At 35.2% G+C, this 27,426-nt stretch overlaps 2 protein-coding genes and 1 pseudogene across 2 annotated transcripts; 1 reads left to right on the top strand and 2 right to left on the bottom strand.

The window, feature by feature from the left end:
• The first annotated feature begins 3,182 nt into the window (after positions 1–3,182).
• LOC112021101 (protein MOR1) lies at positions 3,183–22,460 on the top strand. Its single transcript, XM_024053673.2, has 43 exons — positions 3,183–3,581; positions 3,667–3,772; positions 3,863–3,986; positions 5,008–5,087; positions 5,297–5,474; positions 5,595–5,659; positions 6,421–6,503; positions 6,611–6,696; positions 6,843–6,956; positions 8,710–8,829; positions 9,979–10,081; positions 10,335–10,471; positions 11,402–11,467; positions 11,554–11,671; positions 11,769–11,809; positions 12,827–12,898; positions 12,985–13,092; positions 13,178–13,283; positions 15,232–15,344; positions 15,442–15,529; positions 15,685–15,785; positions 15,950–16,057; positions 16,185–16,290; positions 16,368–16,447; positions 16,529–16,678; positions 16,788–16,863; positions 17,082–17,206; positions 17,300–17,410; positions 17,487–17,636; positions 17,791–17,865; positions 17,958–18,039; positions 18,133–18,248; positions 18,329–18,427; positions 18,517–18,591; positions 18,687–18,782; positions 18,873–18,974; positions 19,061–19,162; positions 19,392–19,574; positions 19,656–19,767; positions 20,881–20,957; positions 21,050–21,129; positions 22,234–22,296; positions 22,379–22,460. Exons 1-43 carry the CDS (start codon positions 3,422–3,424, stop codon positions 22,458–22,460), a joined length of 4,419 nt encoding a protein of 1,472 aa, XP_023909441.2. The 5' UTR covers positions 3,183–3,421.
• A 5-nt stretch (positions 22,461–22,465) lies between these two features.
• Positions 22,466–26,848, bottom strand: LOC136063332 (protein MOR1-like). Its single transcript, XM_065763544.1, has 11 exons — positions 26,771–26,848; positions 25,729–25,851; positions 25,463–25,540; positions 25,098–25,256; positions 24,853–25,011; positions 24,035–24,132; positions 23,728–23,884; positions 23,531–23,647; positions 23,128–23,223; positions 22,918–22,989; positions 22,466–22,750 (listed from the first exon to the last, which is right to left on the bottom strand). The coding sequence occupies exons 2-11, from the start codon at positions 25,837–25,839 to the stop codon at positions 22,679–22,681; spliced, it is 1,119 nt and encodes a 372-aa protein (XP_065619616.1). The 5' UTR covers positions 25,840–25,851; positions 26,771–26,848; the 3' UTR covers positions 22,466–22,678.
• LOC112021131 (U2 spliceosomal RNA) lies at positions 23,375–23,489 on the bottom strand (annotated as a pseudogene).
• Positions 26,849–27,426: the final 578 nt, after the last annotated feature.

The raw sequence follows: 27,426 nt of genomic DNA, 5'->3' as shown, positions 1-27,426 counted from the left end.
TTTAGTTTTCAATTTCAGCAACAATAAGTTCAATCCAAACGGACCCATAGTCCTTTAAGGAGGTTGAAGTTGAAAGACCTATACTTTGAACAGTGATAGGCCCACCTCGAAGCAATGCTTGCAATGGCAATCGAAAAAGACTCGATTGCCTTTTAGCATCAAGGCGCTAGCATGCTAAGGGGAGAGAGAATAACCCTCCAAGTTCTAAAGCTAACTTTTATTTATTTTTATTTTTATTTTATTTTAAGGAGAGAGAGAATAACCCTCTAAGTTCTAAAGCTAACTTATATACTCCCTCCGTCCTTTTTTTTTTTTGTCCTCTATTACATTTTGAGATGTCCAAAAATATTGTCCTGTTTCTATAAATAAAAGTCATTAATTTACTAATATTCCTATTATACTCTTATTAATTTACTAATTCAATTTTTTGATTAATTTTTTTAAGGGTAGTTTTGAAAACTTGTACATTTTTAAAAGGTAGACAAAACAATAAATGATATTCTCTTAAAAAAATTGACTTTTCAAACAAGACAAAAAAAGTGGGACGGATTGAGTATATATATATATATATTTATTTATTTTTGAGAACTTTTATTTTAACTCTCTCCTCCAAACAATACTGTTTGGAAGGGAAAAAAAAAATTGTAGCTGCAAAAATCTCCAATTTTGGAAGTAGTGAGACGTGTCAAATACCCGTTTGTTGGCAATAGAAATTTAGATATATAAGAAAAGAACGGTACAAAATGAGGCGGAACCAAAAAGTTTGAAAATTTTCAAATTTTGTAATGACTAGGAAGGGGCAAATTAGTCAATTTACCCATTAGGCCCCCCCGGGGACTCAATGAGTAAACCAGCCGGCAAGGCAAAGAACTAATAATGATCATAAGAGGTTAACAAACACTATCTTGTTAAGTGGTGCTTATCCCGTGAGCCCATTGTAAAAAGTGCATCAAACAGTAACCGTTGGATCATGACCCTAAACTAAAAAAAAAATTGGAAATCAACGGCCGGTAAAGAATGTTGTTCAAAACTTTTGTGACAGATCAGCAAATTTAAAAAAAAAAATGTTAATCGTTAGATAAAGATGTTAATCGAGTAGAGTGATACGTCTGCCTCGCCGCTCCCTCTACTCTTTTTGAGATTGGGGGAAAAAGGTAGGGCCCACTTAAAAAGGCTCTACGAATTACATTGCTCAACCATAGAACTATTGCTATATTTATACATCAGAGGAAGCTGAAAGAAACAACCTGACGTGCATAAAATTTCCATTTATAACCCACGCGCTATCCTCGTACGCTTACATTACAAGTTTCAACTTTCGGACCAATGCGGTCCAAATCTCATGACCAAACCATACCCATGGGGCCCATTTCATGAATAAAATTTAAATAATAAATTTTTGATGTAGTTTTTTAAATTGGTATTTGTATTTAAAATTTGTAAAATAATTGTATATTTTTTCAATTATAAAATTTTATTTTGAAAAAACAATTTTATTTAAAATACAATGTAGTGCAGTTTAAATCATGTTTTAAAAATACAATTTTGAAAAAGAAAAAGACTAAATATCTAAATAACTCAAACAATAAAGTTAGGGATATAACAAAAATGCACAATGTGGGTGAACAAAGTTCGGTCCAGATCTAGCTTGGCCAAGGCCCATGAACCCTTAACCTAACTCATTTGTACAAAGTCCAAACTAGGTCATCACATAAGGGACCAAACGACCACGTTAAGTTTGAGTAGACTGTACCTACTCTCCAAGGAGAGGAGTTAATGTCAATGAGAAATAATGTCTTGGGGGAGTCCATCATCCGAGTATTTCAATACTAGGTTCAAGTTACAAGAGAATCATCATGAAGAACGAACCAAATGAGTCCACTCCATGACATGAGATTTGAGATGCTAAAACAATGACCTATACTTAAAGGGTCACTTAAACCTGGCAAATGGTGGGATCCATGCACAGGTGGAATAGTCTTATCATTGTCTACCCATTAATGAGAGAGTAGAAAAGGAGAGGAATTTGAAGGAAATAGGGTTGAAACATTTTTCAAGGGAGAGAAACACTAGTGAACGAGAGGTTTTCATATGATATTAGGGAAGATGTGATCTAGCTTGGGACTCTTAAGGACTACCTTGGATGGTCAAATTGACAATACACAACCATCTTAAAACCATTCCTAGCCATTATTTATTAACCAATCTCTTCCTAGGATTTTCCATTGTGAGCTCTACGTAGAGTAACATACAAATTAATTGGGGATTTAGGCCCAACAATTGTTACACCATTATGGGTTGCACCACCAACACACAACAATCTAATTTTTTTTTTTAATAATATTCTAGAAGAAAAAATATTCTTAAATTAGTAAAACATATCACACATAAGCTCACTATAGTTTTTCGAATGAAAAGATCTAAAGATACTACAAGCTTTATTATTTATCTATACTATCTATAAGATGATTCTCATTTTTAGACTGAACTTTTATGTGGTTCATAAATATCTCTAGATCTTATGTTTAATAGGGACAAAATTTGAGGACAACCTAGTAAAAATATATGTCAAACTCAACGTAATGCTTACAAAATAGGACACTCTATTATTAATCTATGCTTTCAAAAAAAACTTATCCAAAAAAAAAAAAACTTCTTAGTCCACTTTGATATTTTCCTCAAGACCACGTTCCAACTTTTGTTTTTTTACTTTATCAAGACTTACTAGTTTCTTTTCTTTATTTATTTTGAATTTTGAATTTCGTTAATTTCTAGTTTTACGTACACTAGACAAAAAAAAAAAAAAACTGCAAAGTGCGTGTGACGAAATTAGTAAAGTCTATAAACTGATGTGATAATCAATGCGATAGTACCTATAGTAGTATTACTCTTTGCCCCTTTAAAAAATTAGATTAGACTAATATGAATATGTTGGAAAATTGTTGTTAATTATTGACGTAACTTTATAAAGAATTAAAAGTTTCACAACAATGTTTTATTGAATACAAATTATTTTGCAAATTTTAATATTTACTTCCAATTCAGGCCCTCTTCTTAATCACGCGCTATGAATGCACGTGAGAAAAATTCCCTTGAAAATACCATATCTGTCCTCTCCTCTCTTTAAAAAAAAACAAAAAAAACAAAAAGGCTGGTTCTTTCTTCTCTGTTAAAAAAGTTAAAAAACACCGGGCTACCCTTCATCTCTCTCTCTCTCTTTACTCAAATTATCTGATCTCGCCGGCACTCGGCAGAGACACTAAAAAACACACCCAAAAAAAAAGAGAGAAATTTTAGGAAAGCGAGTTTCTCATTCCTCATACCTTCCTCTCTCTCTCTCTCTCTGCATTTTCCATAGATCGATTAATATTGGTCAGTACAACCAACACAGTAAAATAAGCCAAAAAGCGAGAAAACAAAAATGTCTGAGGAAGAGAAATTGTTGAAGGAGGCGAAGAAATTGCCTTGGGAAGATCGATTGCTACACAAGAACTGGAAGGTCAGGAACGAAGCCAATATCGACTTGGCCGCGCTATGCGATTCCATCGCAGATCCCAAGGACTCTCGCCTTCGCGATTTCGGTATGTTTTCGACTCTTTTGGTTTTTTAGGGTTTTGGACTCAGATCTGCGTTTCTTTGTTTCTTAATGTTCGATCTGTTATTTAGGTCCGCTTTTCAAGAAGACAGTTGCGGATTCCAATGCGCCGGTGCAAGAGAAGGCGCTCGACGCTTTGATTGCGTTTTTACGAGCTGCCGATTCCGATGCCGCTAGGTCTGTTTGCTTTTTCTCTTTCTTTCTTCCTTTTTGGTTTGTTTGTTGTTGAAACTTCGTAATTTGGATTGGGATTTGGTAATGTTGAAGGTATGCCAAGGAAGTATGCGATGCAATTGTGGCGAAATGCCTCACCGGAAGGACGAAGACAGTGGAGAAAGCTCAGGCGGCATTCATGCTTTGGATAGAATTGGAGGCAGTCGACCAGTTTTTGGTGCTTTTTCTCTCTTTCTCTCTCGCTATAAAAATTTGCTGCCTTTAATTGCTTTGAATGCAATGCATGTGTGTGTGTGTGTGTTTTTTTATTTTTTTTATTTTTTATTATTATTTTTTTTTTTTAGTTTAGACTTAATACGTGAACAATAAACAAATGCTTCTTTGTATGCTTTCATTAATCAAGCTGTTCTATAGTATGGTATGGGGTTTGCGATTGCAAGGGTCAATTTATTTGGCCCATTTTCCTATGTTTTATTGTAATGTTCTTTTTTTGATAATTGGGTGAGGAGGGATTTGAACCCAGGACGTCTCCATTGGAAATTCAGGACGTGTCGGGTTGAACTACGAGGCTCTTGGCTATTGTAATGTTCTTCTAGTGGCCATTAAATGTGATGCCTTTACTTTCCTTTTTTCTAAAGTTGGAATAACCTGTCCACCATTTGCTCTCTATGTGAATTATCGTACAATGCTTTAGTGATAGTACATTTATAGATTTCAATTCCATTTAGTTGCCACTATTGTTTCGATTTTCTTAAGGCTAGCGTAGAGTCTTGGTTGTTTCTTTATTCTCTCCTTCATGTTTGGAATTCTTAGTGTGCTTTTGTTCCTTTCTTTTAAGTAAAACAATCCTACATTCCCACTGGACTCATTTGAGATAGGTTGCACATAATTGTTGTTCTTGTATGCACATTTTTGGTACAGTCAATGGAGCTTAAATATTCTTTGGATAGAAAAATTTACTTATAGATGCTAAGAGCTTTGTAGCTCAATTGGCACCTCCTAGTGTTTCCAAGAAAGCCGTCTAGGATTCTAATTCTCCATTCCCTATTATTGTAACTATTGAATTATCAAAATATATACTTATAGTTTTTGGTTGTGCTATTTGAATTGTATAATCAATTTTGGTACTTGCAATGGGGAAACGTGAATATGATTTGAGAATATGTGCTTAGATGTACAAAATACAACCTTTCTTTTAAATGTAGGTTTTATTAACTTATGGGTCCTGGTAATTGTAGGATGCAATGGAGAAAGCAATAAAGAACAAAGTTGCCAAAGCTGTTGTGCCTGCAATCGATGTTATGTTTCAAGCCTTGAGGTTTGCATATTAAGTTTGATTTTACATATTATGCATTAGTTCTTTTGCATCTCCTCGCCTCCTTAGCAAGAGATAGAGGTAGAGGTCATGGGTTTTATCCCAAGTGTGTATGTGCATTTTGTGTTTGTATTTACCTGTTGATAACCAAAACGTATTATGTTGTTCATTTTTAATAAATAATTTGATGGCATTGTTCTGATTGTCATTAGTGAATTTGGAGCAAAAGTTGTTCCCCCAAAGAGAATTCTGAAGATGCTTCCTGAACTCTTTGACCATCAAGATCAAAATGTTCGTGCATCCTCTAAAGGACTGACTCTTGAGCTATGTCGTTGGATTGGGAAAGATCCTGTAAAATCAATACTCTTTGAAAAAATGCGGGATACAATGGTATGGTGTATATCTTGCATTTGTTTTTCTTTTTTTTTTTTTGTATCTATAGCTTGTCTATGTTTCTCCTGTTGTTTGAAATTGTAAAAAAACTCTTGTTTTTATTTTTGGGTGTTGAAGAAAAAAGAGCTGGAGGCTGAACTTGTAAATGTTACGGTCACAGCTAAGCCATCTCGCAAAATAAGGTGAAAGTCCTGTTGTGAATAACCATGTTTCTAATTTCTTAAATTTATCTACTTGTGTTATGATCTGGTAACTTCTTTGGCAATTGTTATGATCATATTATGTCTCTAAATGTGTCTTCATGTTGTTCCTTCTATGCCTCTTTCTTGTTTTCCCCCATAAGAATAGGTTGAGGGTGAGGTTGTGGGTCTAAAATCCACTGGGCATGTGTGTTCAACTTACCAGTCAAAATTATTTTTTTTGGGGGAGGGGTGTGTGTGTGTGGAGTTCCCTACTGATTAATGCATTGCTCATGAGCAGTGGCAGTCCTGCATTGATTTATGTGTTTTTAGATCCTCCTAAAAGTTTAAATCTCTAAATATTTGAACAAAGGGACTTTCTTGGATTGTAGATTTCCTATTTTCCTTACGTGATGTCCTAAGTGAGAATTGGTGTCTATTTGGCTGTACAGTATTTTGTGTAATATGTGTACTTAGGTATTTTTATTTTGTATTTTTTTTTATATTAATGTTTTCTTGGAGGTTAGGGGTTAAGTAAACTAAAAAAGGTTTATTTATTTATTTATTTTCGTCAATGCATTTTCATTACCTGTTTAACAAACACTCCTTGTGACCGCATGTCAACTGCACTTTTGTTAAGCATACAATTGTTTATGCATTATTTATCTCAATAACTCTTCTTTTTTAGGAATTGTATCAAAATTGAAGTGATAATATTGTTGGTTCCTTTTTATGGATGGGATTAATTGTTATATGCTTATTAGATCTGAACAAGATAAAGAGCCAGAGCAGGAAGCTATATCTGAAGTTGTGGGCCCTGGTCCGACTGTAGAATCTTCAGATGATGGTATGTGTTGTCCCTGCAGCATCCTTGAACATGCTTTCCATTGAAACATGTCAGCACCATAGCAATGTTACTAACGTATCTTTGTTCTTGATATTTTTGATTGACAGCTCCGCAGGAAATGGACGAGTATGAGCTTGTTGACCCTGTTGATATATTGACTCCTCTTGAGAAGTCTGGATTTTGGGATGGAGTGGTAAGTGTTCCATATCAATCTCTCTTTTTGGTCACAGTTAAACATATTTTGTTGGGCTATATGGGGGGTTAATCTTCTCATCAAATAGTGCAAATTTTGATGTTTTGGAGCTTAATTATTGTTTTAATGATGTATCTATTTTTCAGAAAGCTACCAAATGGTCAGAACGAAAGGAGGCTGTAGCGGAACTTACCAAGCTTGCCTCAACGAAAAGAATAGCACATGGTGATTTTACAGAAGTTTGTCGGACATTGAAGAAGGTGGGTTAAAATTATTTAGTTGAAGTAATTGAGTCTTCATTTTTACTGAGTTTGAGATTGTTCCTTTGTATTGTCGTTTGGGCTTGATTATGGGTACATTTTATTCAGGCTAAAATGCAGTTTACAACCTTAAAGTTTGAGGTTGCTTCTAAATTGGCCCCTAATCTATGTAAACTTGCAATTTACACCCTCGAATATCACAAAAATGTCACTTAATGGGCAAATGAATGTAAAAATAACTGGGTTATGACAGTAGATTGAGCCCATACTGTGCATTCCTGGATGTGCTTGTACTTTCACATCTTTGACTTGAGGTTCCAATGGTTGTTTAAACTAGACTATAAGGTCAAAACTTTCAAAGCATATTGGCTTAATTTACAAAGAAAAGATTTCAAGTAATCAAATCTCTCTATTTGTATTGATCTTGTTAGTAGAGTCATGAATAGGCAATTGTGGTTCAATTATGAAGTCCAATTTAAGTTATAAAGATACTAAAAAGGTATTATACCTAAAAAATGGTTTTACAAGACACTCAAAAGAAAATTTACGGACCACTTAGCCAAAAAACACTGCTGATAACTTTAAATTATTGATGTAAAAAAACATTGAGCATCTAAAGGTATATGCCCTTTATTACTTATCAATAAAAAGAAGACAAAGTAAATGTGTATGCCTTAGTACTTGTGCATATATATATTTATGGAAAGTATTATGGATGTGTGTGCGCGTGTATTCTTTTTTGCACACAATTGAGGGGCCCATCAAATTGCTATGAGTAAATTTGAGTCAATGATCCTACTGCAGGGTTAAAAGGGCACCATTCTAGATACTTGGTTGGGAGATCTACAATCTACCACAATGGGGATTATAATTAAGGTTCTAAAATGAATTTTAGACGATGAAAATCGCTCTATATGCCTCACTTGGGACAGGGTTGTGAATTACCTTTGTGATCAGCAAATTGGTTGGGTGGCTTGCTCAAACTTGGTTTTTTTTTTTTTTTGGTTGACAATTCAATTGATACAACAAGTGAAGGAGGGGTTTTCAGTTTTGAACCCTGGTTCTACTTATAAAGGAGACCAAGCAATGCCATTGAGCTACAAGTCTCTTGGTGGTGGCTCTTATTAAACTTATCGTGTAGTTTTTGGTTTTGGGTGCATTTTTGACAATTTGGAGAGTGAAGTAAAAGGTTAAATAAATATAGGAAAACCATAGACAGGTAGTGATCTGAATTAAGTAGTTGCCTTTTCACAGTAGTTGTACATGAGTTTTGTTGGCAGCAGTGAAACCATGCTCACCATATTTTGAATTAATCTTTTTGTTTGCTCATTGCATTTTACATGGTAAAAATTATTTCTTTCTTTTTCTCACATTGCAGTTTAGAGGTTAGAACTTAAATTCTTTGAATCATGAATGATATTATTCTATGTACAGTTTATTTGAGGGAAGATATTGTATTGTGGAACCCTGTTGGTTTAAAATGACAATGCCCATAAAGACTGCAGTGTCAACATCATAGTTGACGACATTTGATTTGTATTTGGTTGCATATGATTTGAAGGGTTTTAAAATTTCAATGTGTGTTTGGTTAGCTAGAATTTATTATTTGAATGCTCAAAAGTTGGCATGTTGATATGCTTATGTGTATGCTGTTTTATAATTTTTGACATGTTGCTTTGTTTCTGAACAGCTGTTCATGCAACAAATAATTGCCTTGCCAAGTAAAAGTTTAACTGATTGATTTTTCATGCAGCTTATTACGGATGTGAACATTGCTGTTGCAGTTGAAGCTATTCAAGCTCTTGGCAATCTTGCCCGTGGTCTTAGATTGCATTTTTCTGGGAGTTCACGCTTTTTATTGCCAATTCTTCTTGTAAGTACAATTATGTAATTCTAAAAAAAGGAAAACTAAAGTTAAAATGTCTATAATTTGTGTGAATCCCTTGTTGCATCTCAAGTTGTTCCAAATGATGCACTATTCTATTATGAAAGAAGGGAATATATTATTTATAGTATGATTGCATTCGCCCCTTCCCCCCCCCCCCTCCCCCCCCCCCCCCCCCCTCTTTTTATCTTTTGCACTTTTTTTTTCCTTAAAATGGATCTACTTAGAAACTGAATTGCTATATTCTCTTGATGTCTTATTGTTTTTGCAAATCATTTTGTGTCATCTTGCGGCAGAGTGTTGATCATAAACTAAAGGTGTCTTTGGTTATTGAAAATCTCTTGTTTTCCTATTTGTTTGGTAATTTGAAAATGAAAACAGTTTTGTGAGAAGAAAAAGAGATGAAACAAGGGTCTAATCTGTAAACAATGAACAGAAATTTTCACATTCCCTAGAAATAACAAATAGGAAATGCAAAAATATTATAGGTGCAAAAGCTCTCTCTTTGAGTAAGGAGGGTGTTCCAATACTTTAACTGAGCAGGACATGGTTCCCCTGTGAAAGTAATAATGAAAGGGAAGCCCTGATTAAATATGATCAACATTGCCTATATGACTTGAAACCAAATATACCCTGATATATTTGATGTGTAACTGGAAGTGCTGTAAGGATATAGAATTGGTTCTCTTGTTAACCTTAGTGGTAGGTCTTGGTCAGTTGTTTTTTTTTTTTTTTTTGATAGGCAGGTCTTGGTCAGAAATTTTATTTTCTAGTCGTAGCAATGGGTCACTTGGATTCTCCCTGGAACTGTAAATGATTTTTTTTTAATGCTACCTTTACAATTGCCTTTGCTGATTATATTTTTTGTACTGATTATATCTTGCAAAGGACTTTGAGGTAAAGAGTGAAAATATGCAATTCAAAATCTATTTATATGTTACATGTTTTAAATTGAGGAAAACCTTTTTCTTGAGGAAAATTTGTCCATTTGTGGTCGTCAATATCTCTTTAATAAGTTATCTTATGTTTATTGTTTTTTAAGGTTATTGTGAACCCTATTCAAGAACAGAATTATTTCCTTTTGTTGCTATGCCTGAACAAGTGGCTGCTGATATAACAAATATGTTTCTTTAATAGGAAAAACTGAAAGAGAAGAAGCCTACATTGACGGAAGCACTTTCTCAAACTCTCCAAGCAATGCACAAGGCTGGGTGCTTAAATCTTGTTGACATTGTTGAAGGCAGGTTTTATTATGTTTCATTCAAAAATCACTTCCGTTATCTCTGTTTCCAATAAATTCATCTTTCTTTACTTAAAAATTTTTTTTGGTTGCCTTTCAAATTGGTTTAGTTCTGAATATTGATTAAAGAGCAGAAGTTACAGTTTTTGGAGGTGGTTGCATGAAAAAATTGTGTCTTCATGTTTCATATATTACACGTGGTTGGTGGTAATTGTGAATTAATATTGATTGTAATGAATGGTATTTATTGCAGATATTAGGACTGCAGTAAAAAACAAAGTGCCTTTGGTGCGCTCTCTAACCTTGAACTGGGTTACATTTTGTATTGAAACAAGCAACAAGGCTGTTGTTCTAAAGGCGCACAAGGATTATGTACCCATCTGTATGGAGGTTAGTGCCTGTGGTCTTACCTGTGTTTTATTTTTCTGGCTTTTAGTAACATGTGCTGTTTTAACTTGAGATCTATGAATAAGAGGAATAAGAGGATTTAATTTTACATTCTTAATGTCTGGGAATGCCAGTCCTTTGGTGCTTCCGTTATGGTCTGATACAAGTGTTGCTTCTTTGCTTGGACATGATATGGATTGTTATTTACATTTAGGGGTGTTCACCAAACCGCAAAAATCGCACCAAAATCGCCCGCAAAATGGCATAACCGCACTGCACTGCAAGTAATAGTGCACGCATCACACCACACCGCAGGGTGCGGTGCGGTTTGTAGTTCTATAATAAGAAAACCACACAAACCGCACCGCACACTCTCTATATATTAATATATTTATTTATTTTTAATATTAAATATATTATTAATAGTTTAATAATCTTAGTTTTCAAAAAAAGAAAAAAGTTTGATAGCTCTAGCAAGTGTTGACTAGAAAAGTTAACTCAAAATAAAGAAAAACTAGCTCAATAATTTAAAACTTGGCCCAAAAAAAGAGAAAAATTAGTTTTGGACTGAGTAGGAAAAGCCCAAAATTTGAAAAATATACCGACTTTGAACCGCATTTTATACATAGTGTCGCACATGTGACCACAAAAATGAGGTGCGGTGCGGTTATAGTTTTGGCTAAACTCTACACCGCACCACACCGCACATGTGACCGCAAAAACAAAGTGCGGTGCTAAAAATGACCCAAAACCGCACTGCACCGCACCGTGAACACCCCTATTTACATTTCTTCTTCCCTTTGCTAATGCCTTTCTAAGTCATATATGGATACAGAGTTGTGCATAGTCATTGATAAGATTTGTTTGGGACTTTACTGCAATTTTTATGGTTTCTCATTTATGTGTCTGAAGAAAATATTTTGGTTTGTGTAGAGCCTCAATGATGGGACCCCTGATGTGAGAGATGCAGCCTTTTCAGCCTTGGCAGCAATGGCTAAGGTAGCACTGTCAACCTTTTATAGTGTGAATAAATAAAATATGAAAACTACTGTTATTTTGAACTTCACTTGTTCATTCATTTTTAGTTGGTTGGCATGAGGCCATTGGAAAGGTCATTGGAGAAACTTGATGATGTTCGGAGAAAGAAGCTTTCTGAAATGATTGTGGGTTCTGAAGCTGGTGTGTCCACTAATACGAGCTCAGGTTTGTAATTTTTTGTACTTCAAGTGGATACCAATTTAATCAAGTGTTTATCTTTAGAGGTTTCTCTTTCTTACTTATACCTTGTCCTGTGTGTCAGTCACAGTCCAAACTTCAGGTGGAAGCATACCCTCTTCAGTGGTGAGTTGATACTTGATTTTTGATTAAAGTTTCATGCTTTGCATATTTAATGCCTTTTACATATGGTACATTCAAGAAATTTGATTGTTACACTAGGTTATTTAATGTATTATGGTTCCAGATTTTTATCACATTTGGGACTCGCATTAACTGCATTTGCATCAAAGCTAAGTGAGAGGACAAAACAGAGGAACTATCGTGGGATGGACTTGCATTAGGAGTTTTGGAACTTCTTACAATCTACATAGGTGTACATAGTTATCCGATCAACCATTAGCATGAGTGGAGAGTATATATATATATATATATATATATAGAGTCTATAAATGCTAAATATAAAACAAGATGGAAGTTCCTTCCTGCTGTAATGTATACATCAATGAAAAAGGGGTTCTCTTCATTTGAAATGGATCCATTTTGTGCTTCATATTAACTATTACAAATCTGAAGGTGTATTTAGTGCCACACTATTTACCATTTTAAATGATGGGGCACTTTGGCCATTCTTAGATCTAAAGAATAAAATTTTGATAGTGAAATGGAGTCTCCATTTTAAGTGAAATGGAGAGCATACTGTTCCCACATGAACAATTTCTAATTCTATTTGTGCAACATCTCAATTTCTAATTCTTTTCCTATTTCCAACAATTTTTTTTTTTTGTTGATAAGTATCCTGTTTCCAACAATTTTGAAAACAATACCGGGGCATATTTATTTAGCCCTCCTGCTGTACAGATTCTTTTGACAAATTTTATGGCAAGCCCTTTTGTTTCCATAAGTTCTTATAATAAATATTGACTGAGATCCCATCTGTTGTTCAACACTTCTAATGTTTACCAAGTTTGATATACAAAAGTTGCATCTTGTTATAGTTACTAAAAAAATGCATCTTGTTATATAAGTAGCTGCTTACAAGGTTTTAGATGTTACGCTGATCCAATTTTTGTGTGTTGTTGACGTTGATTATTCCTATATTTAGATTACTAGCTTAAGATGTCATTCTTGAATAAATTGCAGGCTTCTGAAGGTGCATTTGTGAGAAAGTCAGCAGCTAGCATGCTTAGTGGGAAGAGGCCTGTCCAGGCAGCTGTGAGTGCTTGTTTGTGTCTCTTGGTGCTTAATTTACTTTATATCTCCAAGTATTTCCTAGTTGACTTGTGCTGTTACTTTGATAGCCTGCTATAAAGAAGGGTGGCTCTGTAAAACCGGGTGCTAACAAGAAAAGTGATGGAACTGGACAGCAAAAATCTTCCAAACCAATTGAGCCTCCTGAAGACATTGAGGTAAGTCAATGATTTGGTTGTGAATACTCTATTCTGATTTTTGCAAGGTCTTTGTTAACTGCCTTTTTTTCCTTCAAATTTACAGCCAGCAGAAATGAGCCTTGAAGAGATTGAAAGCAGATTAGGTTCTATTCTACAGGCAGACACTGTTTCTCAATTGAAGAGCACAGTATGGAAAGAACGACTTGAGGGTTGGTTATCTTCTCTTTCAACTCTTTTTATTGTGCTATTATTTGGTGGGTCATTTGTCGATGTATCTTGCATGGATGTCCCTTGTGATGTATCTTTTTGGGCTAGTCATATATTAATCTTCCCTGGCTGCATCGCTTAGATTCCTTCTAGATTTGCATTGAGCTTTAGTTGCCTTTAATTTTTTCTCATTTAGCATTGCTTTGATTTTTCTTTTTCTTTTTTTGTTGGTGGCTAGGGGGGAGGGGGAAGGTATGGCCATTCAACTTTTTTAGCATGTAGTGCTAGAGATAATAATGAGATTGGTTTACTGGGGATTGTAGATTAAGCAATTTAGTTTCTTGTAATCAATTACATTGTCCTTTGCTACCATTCTGGTTCATGCTGTTTTATCATGGTAAACAATACAACATCCCATTTCAAGTCCTGTTTTCTGAGTTTCATTTTTCATTCAGTGTCCATTTGGTATTAGATTATAAGCCACCTTTTTAGCTTTTATGTACAGTTTTTTAAAACCTCACTTTTTATTACTTTTTTAAAGTACAAGTATACTTAAGCACACTTTCAGCAAAAAACTGAATAAGTTGTTCCCAAACGGGCGCTTAATTTCATTTTACACCTTGTTTGATAAAATGGAGGGGGAGGGAAGGGAACAGAAAGGGAGGGGGTAAGAGGAAAATAAAGGGAGGTGAAAGGAGAGTATTTTTCCTTCCAAGAGTTTGGTTTGCAAGGGAGGAAGAAAAGGAAAAAGAATCAACATGTGGGTCCCACTCGTACCCCCCTTCCCTCTCTTTCCTTCAAATCAGGGAGGAAAGAAAAAGGTGGGTGTGTAAGGAAAATTGGTTGCCCCATTTCTCTCCAATCAAATGATGGATTTCTGTGATCCTCCCTCCCTTTTATCTCTTCTTTCCTTTCTCTCCATCTTCCCTCAAACCAGACATTGCTTTAGGCCATTAGTGTTTCCTGCATATGTAATTTCTTTATCTTGTAAATTCTTGTAATGGGACCCTCCTCTCTATTAAATTATTATTTTTGTTTCTACTGAGTAGTTTTATTATCCTATAAATTCTTAATGGGTCTATTCTTATGAAGCTTTATATATCTAGTGGGTAAATGTATTCAGTCAAGTCGCTAGGACAGATGAGTGCATGGATGTTTATTGTAATTTTGCAAATGAAGGCTTGGGTTCTAAAACATGTTTGAAAAAAAAAATTACCTAAATTTTGCATTGGTTTGGGTGCACACGTAGCTTGCCTAGGCTATATAATGAACTGATATTTGTGTTAACCAGTAATATGATCCAAGTTGGTTCTAATTGTTAATAAAGAAGTCAAGTAAGAACAAGTTCCTTATTTTTGTGAAAGTTCACTAAAAAAAAAAAAAACTTAAATTCCATTCCCCTTGGGACTAAAACAAACTTATCATTTTTTTTCATTCAATTAAATTCATCATGACATGGTTTTATGGTTTGCTGAAGCTGAACTCCTGCCGTATTATTTGATGTTGTGATTCTGGATTTTAATCAAGGTTTAAAGATTTATTTGTATAATTGTAAGTTTAAACTTTAAACCTTAGAAGTTTTAATTAATGAATTTTATTTACCTATAAAAAAAGGCTGAAATCTTAGAAGTAACTAGCATTTATGCTTATGCCTTTCTTTGTATATGATTGACATGAGCCTAACTTGTTGCACTCCAGTTTTTTAATTAGCTGGTTTTGATTTTGCGAGCTTGGAACTATCAAATGACTTCTGTACCTATCATTTTCTGTTTATGGTGCATGCCATGGACCCTGGTAGGATTTATGTTGGCTAAAAACTGTGTAGTGATTGTTTTGTACAATAGTAAAATTTAGAGGCCATGCACTGTGCATTTACCTTGTGGGGAACCTGGTTTGTCAACTGAGGTTCTTGATTGAGTGTATGGTTACTAAATATAAGTTTTATTGCAGCAATTTCCTCTTTGAAACAACAAGTGGAAGGTTTACAGGGCCTTGACCAATTTGTAGAGATTTTGATTCGTTTACTTTGCGCTGTGCCGGGTTGGAGTGAAAAAAATGTTCAGGTACTTAAGGGTTCTGCTGTTTCAGGTTGACAGATTCATCTGGTGCTTTTTTTTTGGGTTCAAAAATTACTATAGCCTTTAATTGTTTGTAATGCAGGTTCAGCAACAGGTTATTGAAGTTATTACTTTCATAGCTTCTACAGCGAAAAAGTTTCCAAAGAAATGTGTAGTACTTTGCTTGTTGGGTGGGTATTGTTTTCATTTTAGTAGTAGTAGCTAGCTTCATGGTTGTGTTTGCTTTCCAATTTCTATGGTCAATATGCTGTTTTTCCTTGTGGCTGAATTGATTTTTGTCAAGTCAACTTTAACCTTAGTTGGAGTTATTACATCTAATTGACAGGTATAAGCGAACGGGTAGCAGATATCAAGACACGTGCTTATGCCATGAAATGCCTTACTACTTTCTGTGAAGCAGTAGGTCCAGGCTTTATTTTTGAAAGAGTAAGTATACTTTCTACTTATATAATTTCTGTTAGCATCTGCATATATGCATGCATATGAAGAATTTATACTGTAGCAGGTATAAACAATGCCCTATGTTCATTGGCATTAAATTTGTTTTGATGTTGGTCTAAAATGATTGTTGCAAATTGTGGTTTTTGTAGCTTTACAAAATCATGAAGGAGCACAAGAATCCTAAGGTTCTCAGTGAAGGAATATTGTGGATGGTGTCAGCTATCGAGGACTTCGGTGTATCACATTTGAAACTTAAGGTCTTTCCTGATATTTTAGCATAATTATCATGTTGTGTCTTTGTTTTGTTTTGTCTCTCATGGTTTTTCAATAATAAACTGTAATATTATCATTATTTAAGGTGACACTAACTGTAATTTTTTACAGGATTTAATTGATTTCTGTAAAGAAACTGGATTGCAGTCTAGTGCGGCTGCCACTAGAAATTCTACAATTAAGCTATTGGGCATTGTGCATAAATTTGTTGGTCCAGGTGACTAATCATTTTATTTGGAACTGTCCATCTGCCTGTGTTTAATTTTACAAATTCTGAAATGTATTCCACTGCAGATATTAAAGGGTTTCTTACGGATGTCAAACCTGCACTGCTTAGTGCGCTTGATACTGAGTATGAAAAGAATCCCTTTGAGGTACATCAAGTTTATGTTATAATGCCAGAAATTTGTTTATTGTTTGTGGATTGCTAATTGTCCTTATATATCATCCTTCAGGGTGCTTCTGCAGCTCCAAAGAGGACTGTTAGGGCATCTGAGTCCAATTCTTCTGTATCAGTTAGTGGGCTTGATGGCCTGCCACGTGAAGATATCAGTGGAAAGATCACCCCTGTGCTACTTAAGAGCTTGGAAAGTACTGATTGGAAGGTTTGATTATTTGTATATGTTGACACCAGTTTGATTTGTCATTCTTCTGGTTGCAGTCAATGTTTAGTAAATAGAAACATTTCATTTATGGAATTTTTCCATATTCCAGGTTCGTTTGGAGTCAATTGAAGCTGTGAATAAGATTTTGGAAGAGGCAAATAAGCGAATTCAACCAACTGGAACAGGTTTGATATACTGTCATTTGTTCAAGTGCTTTCAAAATAATCAAAACCACTGCTCTGTCTGTGTCTCTCTCTCTTTTTTTCCGTCTCTCAGTTAGAATGTCTCATGGGTTAGAGGCTGTTGATGTTGCTCTGTCCTTTTACAATAAGCTTGCGTATTTACCATTTTGTTTGCAAAGACAGTTAATCTGCTTAAATCTTTTTTGCTATTTGACTGCCAGTTGAGTTATTTGGGGCCCTTAAAGGGCGTCTATTGGACAGCAACAAAAATTTAGTCATGGCGACCTTAACGACTATTGGTAGTGTTGCCTCTGCAATGGGACCAGCTGTTGAGAAGTCCAGCAAGGTTTGTTGACTACTTTTTCAGCTGTTAGTAAATCTTAATGTGCTTCTCGCTTTTTAGAAACTTGAACGTTATTATGAAATTGTTTTATTACAGGGCATTCTGTCAGATGTTTTGAAATGTCTTGGTGACAATAAGAAGCATATGAGAGAATGCACTTTGACTACCTTAGATTCCTGGCTTGGTGCTGTTCATCTTGATAAAATGGTAACTGTTTATTTTCTGATGTTTTAAAAGTTAGTACGTTTTACTGTAAGGTGTGGTAACTGTAATTTCATTGTAGGTTCCTTACATCACAGCAGCATTGACAGACACAAAGCATGGGACAGAGGGGCGTAAGGATCTTTTTGATTGGTTGACGAGGCAACTCTCTGGATTAAGTGATTTTTCTGATGCAATACATCTGTTGAAACCAGCATGTTCTGCTATGACGGTATTTTATTTATTTATTTATTTAAATTTAGGAAAGTATATTCAGTCATTTCTTGGCTCAAACGTTTCCTGATTATAACTTGTGCAAATTGATCATTTCTTTTTTGTTAAAACTTTTCCCTTCAAAATTATATGTATGGTTGGATTTTTCTCAGGATAAATCATCAGATGTTCGAAAGGCGGCAGAGACATGCATTAATGAAATTTTGAGAGTTAGTGGACAAGAAACAGTAAGTCTGCTTGGTAAATTCTGGTGCTTTTTCTAATTCATCTGAGGTATAATTGGTGCCTGAACATTTTCTTGATATAATTTTTTGTTCAGGTTGAAAAGATTCTTAAAGATCTACATGGACCAGCTTTGGCTCTTGTTATTGAACGACTGAAACCTAGTGGGGCTTTCCAAGGTGGGCTTTCTGGTAGCTCGGCTGACTCTAATTTTTTTAAATCTTTTTTTGGGTTGGTCATGCTTTATTCTAATGTGACATCCTTTCTCTTAGAATCCTTTGATTCAGCGAAAGCAATTTCAATGGGGCCAACATCCAAATCCAGCTCAAGGGTTGGAAAATCTACTTCAAATGGTGTAATGAAGCCTGGAAACAGAGCTATGTCCTCGGTATGTAATATTGTCTTATCTTGGATATTCTTTTTGAAATGTAATGGCAATATTGATTGTGTGTTTCATGTTCTGGAAAGAGAGTCGTTGCAACGAAGGGGTCAAGGACAGAGCTATTGTCTGTTCAAGATATAGCTGTCCAGTCACAGGCATTGTTAAATGTCAAGGACTCATCTAAGGTATGTTGGCTAGAATATGAAAGGTTGAAACTGGTATAAAATCTTAGGCATTGATGACTTAACTGTCATTTGGTATGGCTTATATGCAGGAGGATCGGGAGAGAATGGTAGTTCGTAGGTTCAAGTTTGAAGAGCTACGTGTAGAACAGATTCAAGATCTTGAGGTTTATAATTGTATAGTGTTCATAGAATGATATCTTGTTTTCCCCTTTTTGCCACCATGTTGTGTATGATCTTTGAAAGCATGCTTTGGATGCAGAATGACATGATGAGGTACTTCAGAGAAGATTTACACAGGCGGCTTCTAAGTACAGATTTTAAGAAGCAAGTGGATGGGCTTGAGATGCTGCAGAAGGTGTTTTGCTTTCTTACATCCTTGAGTATTTGTATTTTATTTGAGAATATGAAGGTCTGTTTTTACATGGATCTTCTATAAACATTTCAGGCGCTTCCATCCATAACAAAGGAAATTGTTGAAGTTTTGGATATACTTCTGAGGTGGTTTGTGTTGCAGTTCTGTAAATCGAACACAACATGCCTTTTGAAGGTGGTGTACTTTTCCTTTCTTTATTAATGTTGTTTCCCCTGATTATTATTATGTACAATATAACTTCATTCTGTTGAAATGAACAGGTGTTAGAATTTCTTCCCGAACTTTTTGATACCTTGAGGGAGGAGGCCTACTCTTTGACTGAATCTGAAGCGGCCATATTTCTTCCATGCTTAGTTGAGAAGGTTCATTATATTCTTTTATTAGAAGAATTGGTTGCATATATAAACATAATCTGTAATTTGGTTAATATCCTTCTAAACAATTCATGGGATATTATTTTTCTGTCATTGGGTTGTTTCTGTATTGCTGGGTTTAGAGCTTTTTCAATGTGGTGTGTTATATGCCATCATCTGCTCCGTAAAGTTTAAAATGGTTATGGCAGAGAATGCTGAACTTTATGTTGTGCTGCAGTCAGGGCATAATATTGAGAAAGTACGAGAAAAAATGCGGGAGCTGACCAAACAGATTGTAAACATATATTCTGCATCAAAAAGTTTCCCTTATATTTTGGAGGGTTTGCGATCAAAGAACAACCGTACTCGGATAGAGTGTGCTGATCTTGTTGGATTCATCATTGATCATCATGGAGTTGAGGTAAAAGTAGAGAATTTTGTGCTGCATTTTTTTTTTTTTTTTTTCTCAGTTCTAATGTGCTTACATTTCATGTTTGAACAGATTAGTGGGCAATTAAAATCATTGCAAATTGTTGCGGGCTTGACTGCAGAACGAGATGGTGAAATTAGGAAAGCAGCATTAAATACGCTGGCTACTGGCTATAAGATTCTTGGTATGTCACGATATGTACTCATTGTAATGCTTCATGATTTTTAATGGGATTTTGGATTTATAAAACTCATGCCTCAAGGAATGTAATCTTTTTGAGTAGTATTCATTTCTGATTGTGATTTTTTTTAAACATTTTTTTTTTTTTTTGGTTTTGTTAATGTGTGATTAATGCATCAGCTTGGAGGGAGAGGAAAATGGGGGAAAGGTGGGGGGGGGAGTGTGGGAATTGCTCCAATTTGAAATAGATTCAAACTGCTTCCTCTTCCTTAATAAAATCATTATTGATAATTCAATAGTTTCAATAGGGGAGGGGGAATTTGAACCTTGGGTGTTTATGTTGGAGACACCAGGAATTGCCAATCAGTTGAACTACAAGACTCTTGGCTATGTAATAAAATTATTTTACTAATGAAAAAAAAAGGCAGATTCATAGGGCATGTGGAGTGTTTGATCTTTTATGTGTTTACCTGTCATACTTTGTAGTTGAGGCAACTGGTGTTAAATTTCAGCATCCCTTGTCCCCAGGCTCTTTCTGTCGCAAAAATTCTCATTGACACCAAATTAGATTTCCTGATGAGATGTTGAAGGTTCTTGAATAGGGTTTGATGTGTTTATGTAGTTTTAGGTAATAAAATGATTGGATCTTGAATATATTTGATGGCTTTTTGGTATTAAAAAGTTATTAGAACGAGAAATATGGAAAGATAAACACTAGGCAATCACACCTAGGTTTCCTAAGAAATCACACTTAGTTAGGAGAAGGCAATCACACTCTCGAAGCTTAAAATAGTCTGTTGGAATTTTACCAAAATTAATCTCACTATGAATTGTATTGACTACAATAAAGCCTTATGTAGGCCTTAAAAACTGATTAAATAGAATAAACACAGAAGTGAACAATAAGACCCAATTCAATTTAAACTAACTAAGCAGGGTTCCAAGAAAGCTCTTCATCATCTAAAACATTCCAAATTAATGCTTGAGCTCTATAATCGGCTTTCACTTGCATCATATAAGTCTTCAAGGGGGCTTCCAGTTACGTTCCACCCATCACCCCACCCTCTTCCTGCTCCTTGGCTGTTGCTGAGCACTATCTATTTTCCAAATTTTGTAGGTGAGGACATATGGAGATATGTCGGGAAGCTAACAGATGCGCAGAGAAGCATGCTAGACGATAGATTTAAGTGGAAGGTGGGTATATATTTATTTTTTTCTGTGCTGAAAGGTATTTATTTATTCTGTCCTGTTTCTGTTTTTCCATTAATCTGGATGCATTTTATCAGGTTCGAGAGATGGAAAAGAAGAAGGAAGGTAGGCCTGGTGAAGCTAGAGCTGCTTTAAGGCGTTCTGTCAGGGAGAATGGGTCTGTATCTGCTTTTAATGCTTGGATGTACATGTCTCTGTACCATTTACAGAATAAATTGTCATTCCTGTTTCCTGCTTCCATTCTTGCAAATTTTGTCATGTTAATTAATTAGTGAGTGTGAACTGAAATGTATTTGGCTTTCAACATTTATGCTTCTTGGTTACTGTATCTTGTTTGTGTACCCTTCAGGTTTGCGTTTCTGCTGGCTTAACTTAAAGCTTAAGTTGTCATTATTTTAATAATACTATTGCTTTCTTTTAATATATATATATATATATATATATTTTAGTGAGTTATAAAAGAATGAAGGAATGTTGTTCTTTAGTTTTTGATGTCGTGTATCTAGGACATTTGCATGAGTTGAGACCTGTTGCTTCTTTTGATACTTTTATGTCTAAGATCCTTGCTTGAATTTTTAAGGAGATTTGGGATTTAGCTTGTATCTCTTTTATGTATTGTTTAGATTTTTGTAACTTTAGATGTTAGTTCTTTGATGATGCTCATGTATACTCTCCATGTTCTAGGGTGCCTAGGGCCTCTCCTTTTCCGTTTCTGATAAAATTCATACTACTTGTTATACCAAGAAAAGGATTGAAGGAAAGAATTTTGATGATGTTTCATACAATTCTTGTCATAATTCTTACAAATTTTATTTAAGTTTTATTTTGATGCTTATACATGGTGTTTACTGTTTCTTCAATTGGAACCCCTAATTTCCATTGCTCATTCCTTTATGAGGCAGAAGGGTGTTCTAATTAGGCTTAAGTACTTATTTATCTTTCTTTTATCTTTTTTTTTTCTTTATTTTTTTATTTATTTTATTTATTTATTTTTAATGGAAAAAGGATTAGGAAAAGAAACAATTGGCTACTATTTAGCAAAGTTCTGCTCATAGTTCTTGCAATTTTATAAAGTTCATCTGCTATCTGCTATTTATTCAGTAAGAAGGATCAGAAGCATACTAGGAAATTTTTTTGTTTAGCTAAGGGAAACTTTTGTGTAAATATTATAACCATGAATGCAGTAATTAGCTGTAGTAGCTTTGTGGCTGCCTTGAGATTGTCTTAAACTTTCAATCCTGTTTTCTCTGTTGATTAACAGGTCTGATGTAGCAGAGCAAAGTGGGGAAGTTTCACGATCTGTTTCAGGCCCAATAATTACAAGGTACAATATGTACTTCATAAGTTTTTAGCTGTTTTTATGGTTATGCACTGTGCATTTTTGTCATGGTGCTAATACGTTTCAGTTCCAGGAAAAACTATGGCCATACTGAACTTCACATGGACCAACAGTTGTTGCCTCAAAAAAAAAAACTACAAATAGTATAGATTACCTCCAGTTATAAATCTGTCATTTCTTTGGTCCCCAAATGAGTTCTCAGAGGTGATTCCCCTATAAGTAAGGGCATTCATGGCCCTGTTGTCCTCAGTATATGAAGGTGGTAGATTAAAGTTTGTTGGATCAGATTTAATATTCAAGGATTTTGCATCATTTAAAGCATTTGTGTGTACAGGGGAGAGAGGAGCAAATTCAGGCGAAGAAATTGTTAAGGCCGATGGAGGAGGGGTTGACATTGGCAGACTTGAGGAGTCCTTCCAGCTGCTGCATTCTTCTCCATCTGTAGAAGGGCAAAACCAAATGATTACATACATGTTTTCAATTGTTTCTCCCACCCTCTGTCTGCATGTGCATGCACTGTTTTTGTGCACCTACCATATTTTACGTTACAATTTTTTCTTAGGGAATACCTAAACAATTCATTAGTTTAAGATGATAATACAAAACCTGAGCTAAACCATCTCTAATGTATGTGCGAAATGCCTCACTAGCATTTTGGAGCTGAGCAAATATATCAACCTGAAATCAGAAAAAAATAAATAAACATTAGCTAGGTAATCAAACACGATTGTAACTGACTTTTGATACCATCCAAAAAAATAAGAGGATTATCAAGTATTCATCTTCCAAATGGAAAGCCCAGACTCAAATGCTTACCTTTGGGTATAGTTGAGTTATGCGATATAGCTCATATAGACCAATGGTGCATGTTTGCTTGTCACCAATTTTCTTGAATATAGCAGCAAGTTCTTGCTGTAAATTGGAGAGAGCATAAGAAAAAAAAGAAAAGGGGGGAGGGGTGGAAGGAATCATCATTGAGTCACAAAGAGAGAAACAGAAAAACAAGTGAACACAGGAGAGGAATTTATAGAACATAATATTAGAGATATCAAGGACAACCACAAATTTGTGATTGAATAATTTTTTAATATCGTGTGGGCCGATGACCCACATATCAGATATTAAACTGATAAGAACAGATACTACACTTGATCTTAGCCAAAAGGCAGAAAGGTATTGTGATTGAATATTAAGCATTAGAAAATGAGCAAAATGATACCTTCAACTGTGCATCAGCAGAATGAGTGCCAGAGGATGGATTGTTGGCTGCTGAATCACCCCAATGAGTTTGGCCCCCAGGACCTGATGAGGTCAACATTCTTGCTGCAGCTAAAGTCTGCAACATTAAGGTGTAAGAAAGACAAGTAAAAATAATAAATATATCTAGAAAAGCTTATTGTCCTACTGGATAACAACCTCAAGGTTAAGGTCAATGTAGGCAAGAATAATTGGCTGAGGTTTCATATCAATAGGAACCATAGAAAGATGACCCTTTATTGCAGCTCCACGAAGCTTCACTAGTTCATGAAGAACAGTTTTCACCATTCGTAACGGTTTGTCATCAGCACCAGCTCTTTTGTTGTGTAAGTTTTTAAGATAGCAGAAAAAAGGAGAAATGAAATCAGTTCATATTGGGTAAAGGGGAAGAGAATAAAATATAACTGCAGTACATAAATATGTATTAAAGAGAGCAAGAAACACGACATATATACAAGGCGGATACCTCCTCCTGATTTCTTCCATCCCCAAGTCTTGCAAATATAAATGGATGCTTTGAAGGATGCGATCAAGATCAACATCATATATAGTGCTTTGAAGAACCTGTACAACATGGAAGCAGAACTATGACAAATCCAAAAATATCTGAGCATAAATCAGAAAAAGAAACATTTAAAAACAAAACCGATGCTTCATCAATTAGTAACAAATTTTCCTCCATAAATTTCACTCCATCCATAGAATTTCAATAATTAAACTATTTAAACAATTTTTTAGTCAGAGTCTCTTGACAATTACAAATGAACATCTCTGGGAGAAACTGAAAATACAGTATAACAAGTGTTCAAATTCATGAGATATAGTTGTCACACTGACTGTTCAGCCAAAAACAAGTACAAGGCATGACCAAGGACAAACATTTAACAATATCAATGGGTGAAGAATTCAGCAACTGTTGCATAAATGAATTCCTACTGAGGACTCTGCGAAATCTGTGAGGGCCTGTCGGTATTGCATTACCAGACCGACAGACCCCTTCTTAAAGCACTTTAAGGGCCCTAAAGCTCTTTCAAAAAAATTACAGGCATCTGGAAAGTTTTGAAAAGTTTTTTATGTGCTCCCCTAAAGCTGAATTTCTGTGTTAAATGATAAATCTGAGCTTTTAGAAAAACCATTGGATTGATGAAATTGCCCATGCCCATTAAGACACCTGAACCTATTCCTTTCCTTCCCCTTCCCCGCAAATCTAATAAAACTATAATTTATCTTCTTGTTGTAAAATAGACTGAGACAAAGAAACCAAGGTAATAAGTGAGAAGTTACCTTTGTAAGTTTGATTAAGCATTTGACAACCAAATCAGAGAACTTCTGATTTCTTGAAGCAAGGGACTCATTTGATGCAGGTGAAGGCCATCTTGAGGGATCCAAAGGGCTTAACAGATTAATCAGGACAACAAATGATGAAGTTCGATCCGCATTATCCTGTATATACAATCTCTTAGTAAAGCTAATATAACAGATGCAAAAAGGCAACTGCAATGCAGATGTATTATCAAGCAAATATTAACCAGAATCTTAAGCATCAACACATTCAAAGCTTTGAGGAGTTGGCTTCCATCATCCATATGGGGAACCCTTTCATCCAAAAGCCAAAGAAGAAGCTCAGTGATGAGACTGTCAAGAGTACCCTCATTGACAGCATGAGCAAGTCTTTTATTTTGAAATGTCTGCAGAAAAGTCCAGATATCATAAGTACGTTGAAAAAAGAATAACTACTAAACGCAGTCTGGTTGAAGAGAAGACAAAAGTGGAGAAGAGAAAATTAAGAGTCTTACATAACCCATCTTCTATTAGGGTGGAAAAAACATGATCAAACCCAAACTTGCGTTAAAACGGAGCATAAAGTAAAATATCAGGCTGGATGGAAAATTACCTGCATGAGTGTGTTCAGGACATATTTACAAGACCTTGAAGAGGCGCCGGTCAGACTGAAGTCAAAAGTCTTTGCTACCTGTTAGGATAGAAAATACATTTTCCAGAGAATATAAGATTTTATTAAGAAGACTTACTCAGGAGAGAACAGGAGTGTAAGAAAAGAGAGGGGGCACCGGGGGGGGGGGGGGGGGGGGGGGGGGGGTGGTGTGTGTGGGGGATGATGTGGGGGTTGTAACATCATAACATATTGATAGATGTAATTGCCTTAGTAGCCAAGCAAGAAACCAGCCTATCTGCATCCTTCACAAGTTCATCCATTGCACTGCCATCTGGATCACTAGTGGCCTGTGCCAACTCATGACACACAACTTTCATTCCTTCAACAGACTGCAACACATGCATATTTCAAATCTCAGAACCTACTTTTTAAAGTTGAAATTTCATGTACATACATAACAGATTAGATATGCCTGTATGTTTGCAAAACACATCCAAGAGAATTGCAGCATAAAAAGAACAAACATCAGGCCTAAACAACTAAAGGGATCACAATGGACCAGTTATGGAAATTCAAGTCACATATCTAACATGTTAGCTGCTAGAAGAGACAAAATTGAAATGGAAAAAATCCAAGAGAAGGCCTGCAACTCAAATCACAACAAATACAGCCGACAAGGCCGCAAGTAAATCCAGTATGTAATCAACTAAAAATGTTCAACTAGAGAAGTTTAGGTTCAGAGAAAGACACAATCTTTGAAAATCTTCGTCTGGACATTTTGTTGTGGAATATTTTATATTTATAGATCATTTGAGAATTATAATAAAAAGGAAATACAGGGTTATTCCACTATAGAAATTCAACAAGTGACACATTAATATACAAAAAAACTAGAATCCTGTTAATGACAAGGTGGCTTTTTTACAATATTTTCACCAAACAAAAGAATGCATGGCAACTCCACAACCCCCTTGTAAAACTCCAGACCTTGCAAAGAAAGAGAAATGTCACTCTAGCACAAAAGGCCTAGCAGCTACATTATACACTATAAATAATCAATTATAATAGTATACAATAAAAGTACTCCTGCAATACTTTTCCAACATATTTCATCTATATAGAGGAAATTTTAAAATTTCCCAGCCAAATTTCAGATAATTGAGGAAATTTTGCAAAATTAACCAATGAAAAACTCTGCAACGGAGCTTATTACATACATGTGTCAATGCGCACAGAAATCATCTTAGTTTATTGGAAGAGTTTAATTTAATCAACAGAGAAAATCTCAACACAATATAAGATGGATACCTGCTCGGGAGAACCAAAAGAAATGATTTCCAGAGCTTCATTCCAGTCTGTGGGGCCATTGGCACTAGCAAGGGTANAAAAAAAAAAAAAAAAAAAAAAAAAAACTACAAATAGTATAGATTACCTCCAGTTATAAATCTGTCATTTCTTTGGTCCCCAAATGAGTTCTCAGAGGTGATTCCCCTATAAGTAAGGGCATTCATGGCCCTGTTGTCCTCAGTATATGAAGGTGGTAGATTAAAGTTTGTTGGATCAGATTTAATATTCAAGGATTTTGCATCATTTAAAGCATTTGTGTGTACAGGGGAGAGAGGAGCAAATTCAGGCGAAGAAATTGTTAAGGCCGATGGAGGAGGGGTTGACATTGGCAGACTTGAGGAGTCCTTCCAGCTGCTGCATTCTTCTCCATCTGTAGAAGGGCAAAACCAAATGATTACATACATGTTTTCAATTGTTTCTCCCACCCTCTGTCTGCATGTGCATGCACTGTTTTTGTGCACCTACCATATTTTACGTTACAATTTTTTTTTTTTTTTTTTTTTTTTTTTTTTTGATGTTTTACACTTCCAGATTAAGAAAAAACTAAGTGGAAAACGTCATGGAAACTGCAGTAAACAGTGGGACATTAGATGCAATCAGAGAAAGGATGAAGAGCA

Source organism: Quercus suber, unplaced genomic scaffold, assembly GCF_002906115.3.
Source record: "Quercus suber isolate HL8 unplaced genomic scaffold, Cork oak 2.0 scaffold_513, whole genome shotgun sequence".
Lineage (NCBI taxonomy): Eukaryota > Viridiplantae > Streptophyta > Magnoliopsida > Fagales > Fagaceae > Quercus > Quercus suber.
The sequence above is the reverse complement of the archived record's forward strand: the minus strand, read 5'-3'. Positions and strand labels throughout refer to the sequence as shown.